This window comes from Elephantulus edwardii, unplaced genomic scaffold, assembly GCF_000299155.1.
Source record: "Elephantulus edwardii isolate Elephantulus edwardi_28Jun2011 unplaced genomic scaffold, EleEdw1.0 scaffold00046, whole genome shotgun sequence".
Lineage (NCBI taxonomy): Eukaryota > Metazoa > Chordata > Mammalia > Macroscelidea > Macroscelididae > Elephantulus > Elephantulus edwardii.
This window is the reverse complement of record NW_006399796.1, coordinates 19,381,717-19,386,843: the sequence shown is the minus strand read 5'-3', so window position 1 is coordinate 19,386,843 and position 5,127 is coordinate 19,381,717. Positions and strand designations below refer to the sequence as shown.

The 5,127-nt window shown below is 33.4% G+C and overlaps 1 protein-coding gene across 1 annotated transcript in view; it reads right to left on the bottom strand.

Moving 5' to 3' along the window:
* ADAMTS19 (ADAM metallopeptidase with thrombospondin type 1 motif, 19) overlaps positions 1-5,127 on the bottom strand; it is a 426,420-nt gene that overhangs the window by 208,302 nt on the left and 212,991 nt on the right. Inside the window, 1 exon segment of the mRNA XM_006886015.1 lies at positions 4,566-4,671. Coding sequence (XP_006886077.1) covers positions 4,566-4,671 — 106 coding nt within the window.

The window sequence follows — 5,127 nt, the reverse complement described above, 5'->3', positions numbered from 1 at the left end:
AATAAAAAATTTTAAAAAGAAAATAAAATCTAGGAGAAAATGTTATACATTTTATATCAAATAGCGATTAAAATTTACTGAACATTAAAAAAAAAAAGAATGAAGAATGCGTGCTGAAATCCTGAATGCATTCATTTCTAATTCTCCAGCTGCTTCTTGGGAGAAAGGCAGGCAATATTCTCCTGTGCAATTAACTGCTTCCGAAAACTCACTGGAGGGTCAGCTACCGGTCAGTTCAAAATTGACAGTACTCCACAACAACAACATGGAAGTAATAATAAAGGAAAGAGATAAAATAACTGAATTTACTAAAAATATATGGATCAGAAATAATTAAATATCAAATTAACACAAAAGAATGAGAGGAAAAAATCTTCAAAACACAATGAAATTATTCTGCTATGCTAAAATTGTGAGTTGCAGAATTACAGGACTCATTTGCTTACTAAATTAGGATATATATTGGAAAATTAGAATTAATAAGTTCTAGAAGATGCCTTCTAATATATAATAAAATTTTAGAAAAGAAAGATATCTCTAAGAGAAAAAAAAGTTACAAACTTTTAAATGAGTTTTTATCACAACTGTAGCTAAAAGTGTTGTACTGATTTTTGTGTCAAATGGCATCTATATGCATAACTATCTCTTTTCTAGAAAAACTTTTTTGGCTGGCTATGAGAAGACATAAACATTTTTTGGTTTTACAAACTTCTTCTTTAAATCTTATACTGGACTATACAGCTCATAAAAATGAAAATCCTCTAATTATTGAAGAAAGATAGCATTATTCTCACTGACTTTATGTCTATCCATTATCAAGAAAACACTATGCTCTCCATTTGAGAAAAATATTTGCTCCCTGGTAAAGAGAATTTCTAGCAACTAAGTAATAAAAAATATATCTCATGTACTAATCTTGATTCATGTAGCATTACACACACATTTGGCAAATCTTTATTGATTTTGGGTACAGCTTAATTAAAGTCTACTAAAACAATATTTTAGTACAATCTTAATCATTTTAACCTGAGTTCCCAATCATAAACCAATGTTGCTGCTACATAAAGTCATAAGTAGCCTTTGCTTATGTTACTTTAGTTTTATTGTTTTAAGTAGATTTAGCTTTTTCACCAAGATTTTTAGTATTTGTAAATAATTTGTATTCATATTGATTCCTTTAGCAAGTAGTTTTTCTACATTTTAGAAACTGAAGAAATTCATTTTGCATATATGGTTTCAAAAGCCAATCAACTTTTAACAATAAGTCCCTTAGTATTCAGAGTACTTGATGAAATTATTTAACGTGTTTCTTCATGAAAATATATTCATACGACTTGTCTACCAAACTGTTACTGCATAAATAAAAGTAAAATTAGTATTATTTAAATATTTAGCCCATATTAAGGGACTGTGGTTTAAAATTAATCTCCACTTGTTAAATATTTGGAAATTACCCTTTCTAGCCTCTAATAATTTTCTTCCAAAGGATAGCCAAGGTTTTTCTTACCAGGAGTAAACTGAAATTACCTTTAAATGGTAGAATTGTACTGCAACTAAGAATATAAATTCCATAATTTCTGGACTTCAATAGTGAAAAAAATTATTGCATCCTTTCCATAAAGAATTTTAATTATATTACATTAATTTAGGGTGTTTTCTGGTAGCCTAGTGGTAAGAAGCCACACTGCAATCCTAAAGGACTGTAGTTCAAACCCACCAGTTGCTCTCTGGGTGAAGGCTGGACAATCTCTTCCCATTGATTAAGTACCTTTGAAAACCTGCCAGAGGGTCAGCTGTAGGTCAGTTCTGACTCAATGGTATGCAACAACCACACAGTGGTCTAGTGCGTAAGGATTTTTGTTATCAACTTAAAAGCAGATAGTTTGAACCCACCAAGAGAAAAAGATGGACAACCTTCTCTGGTGTAATTTATAACCTCTATAAACCAGCTGAAGGGTCAGCTAAGAGTCATTTCAAACTTCAAGGCAATGAGTTTTCAGATGAATTTCTTAATTATTTATTCATGTGTTTATTACTATTACTGTTTTGATATAACAAATTCCTTGTATTCCAGTGTAGTCAACTGAAAATGGAAAGTCTGCACTGGAGAAAACAAACTCTTTGTATATCGATACATTTAAGAAAAACAAATTTGTTTTGGAAGAAGCACAACTTCCCTAAGGCTGGTTAGAGGCAAGGAAACTTGATTTCAGATTTTTGGGGCATGTTTTTAGGAGGGGCCAGTCCTGGGAAAAAGATATTATACTAAGAAAGTTGGAGATCGGCAAAAGAGAGGAGCACCCCACCACCACCACCATAAAAATAGGTTCAGGCACATCTGAGACCATGAGAATGGCAGAGAATAGGGCAAGTTTCTGATCTGTTGTTCATAAGGTCACTATGATCAATCCTAGTCAACTCATCAACACAAATTTACATGACATAAAAATTAATCGTGGTTGATAATGTCCTTTTAGTGGGTTTAATAAATGGATATGTTCCATTTTAACTCATTAAGTTGTACAATTACTGTTTATAACTTTGCTCTTTTTATGTTTGGCTGAATAAAATGTAAGTTTGCTATTTTTCAACTGACCACTCTAAAGGCTGATACAAACTGTTAATTCTAAACTTACTTGTATTAGTCACAATCTACTACAAATAAAAATGTAACCCAATTGTCTACAAAGCCTAGGCATATAATGAAAATGAAGTGGACTCTGTGTAAAATACTAGATAGTGCTGTTGTTTGTGATGAAAGAGAGAGGTTGAAAGGTAGTGATTTTGCTTCACTCTAACAAATGGCTCCCCTATACAACTGTGGCTCAGTGCTACTAGGTCTAGAAATATTTCTTCTAATGTCTTTTTTTTTAACTTTGTAATGTTGGAAGGTACTTAGGATTTGTAAACTGAAGGTCTAACTATATCTTTGATCCGAGGTGCCTCCACATGCTCACATTCCACAGTGGAACCTTGTCAAGTTTTAGACCCTGTTTTAATGCTTTCGGGTGCTCTGGTGACATAGTCATCAGGAGCTGCACTGCCAACTAAAAAACACAAGGTTCAAAATGAGCAGCTCCTGTGAAAAGAAAGATGAGCTAGCTCTTTGTGATTTACAGCTTCTAAAAATTTGCTGCAGGTTGGCTATGAGTCAGTTCTGACTCAATGGTACATAATAACAACACAACACCTTTTCTTTCTACTGCTCGTAGTATTATTAGGCAAGTGGAGAAAACTTGAGCCAAAGCTAATTTTGATTTCACAACTCATGTAATTTCTATCATAAAATATTGCCTGTTAAACTGTCAGCTACTAACTAAAACTAGTAACTACTAATTAGAATGGGTTGGCAGTTTAAGGCCAACAAAAGGCACTGCTGGAGATAGCCCTGAAAATCTAACTCTGAAAGATTATAGCCACTAAATGCCCTCTGGAGCATTGTTTGACTCTGAAACACAGGAGACCGTCAAGAGTTCAAATACTGCAACTAGTAATTGAAGTGTAATTTGAGACTCACATCAACGTCACAGGTCAACAGAAGTGTTATCTGTATTTTACAAATGAGGAAATCAAGCCTTACAGAGATCAGAAATTTTATTAAAGATAATTCAAAACAGTGTACCTTAATTTGAAATGTCATGGCTCAAAACCTTGCTCCACCATTTGCTATTTGCATAACTTTGACAGGTTGAATTAACTCCTCTGCATGTCAGTTCCACTTTAGATAAATAAGTACAACAGACCTAGAGTGTAACATGGTTATAAACTGGGGGGCTAGATGAATGCCAGTGGTTCAAGTCCAGAAGTCATACTATGAGAGAAAAATAGACTCTATGGTCAACTCCTAAGATTATCCTTTAGCCTTCAAAGGACCCCTGTAGAATAGAGAAGGACTACTCCAGAGAATTTCCAAGGTTGTAAAGTTTCACAGAAACAGAATACCTCCTCTTTCTCCCTCTCAGCACTTGGTAGATTTGGGCTGCTGGCATCTCAGCTAGCAACAAATACAACTTTGTAATATGTAACTCTGCACCACCAAGGCTTCAAAATTTACCATCAGAGGAATCAGTATGGACCTGATGTCCCATAGTAACACCAAAAAAGCTCTCTCTGATAAGTTTTTTATGAAGAATATAACACACAGAGTTTTAAGTCTGGCACCATAGTAAGTACTTACTAATGTTTCTATGGATAATGGGTATTGTTACTATTAATATTTCAAAAATATGAATATTATTATTTGCCTCTCCATGCTTTCTAGACAAAATAATCTGAGAAGTGGTTAGAACTGTTCCCAATCCACAGCTATTTAGGAGTAACGACATATCCAGCTTGGCTTTAAGTGCATAATTATTGAACTATAGAGAATTTAAATAAGACTGTGTAGAATAGCACATTCAGAAAAATTTCTAATTAAGTATTCTCTTTTCTCCCATTTCTTATTTCCATAATCTTTAAAACATCAACTTCAAAGGAAACAAATTACAAAGGATATTTATGTAACACAGCCACTCAAATTACAAAATGGTAAGTTAATACACTGGTAAAAAACACAATATACTTACTTGTGACCCATTTCATGAGCAATCGTGAATGCAAGATTCAAGCCATTGTCTTCAGCAATAATGCATTTTCTCTTTTCACTACACATTCCACTTAAGTAAGCAATACCTAGAAACACAAGCATTAATTATCATATATCATGATCCAAATGGGTAAATTTATACTAGAGATTACCACTGGAGTGAAAAGGATAGTATTTTTCACTCAAATATAGCAAACTTAAACCGTAATGTCAACCCTTATATGTCGAAATTGTAAAAGAATATATGAACGTATACATTGTTGTTGCAATGTACCACTGAGTGGGAACCAACTCTAGCTGACCCGCCAAGTGGGATTTCAGAAGCCGTGAATCACACAGGAGATGTACATGTATTGTGCATCTTTCTCTCGCGGAGCAGCTGGTAGATTTGAACTGCATACCTTTGCTTTGGCAGCACAATTCCTTACCAGCAAACCAGCAGAACTTGTTAGTCAATTTAATATTATTTTCAATTTAATATTTTAGATAATATTTTTAATGAACAACTTCTAAAAAAGTATATTGTAGAACTATATCTTTAA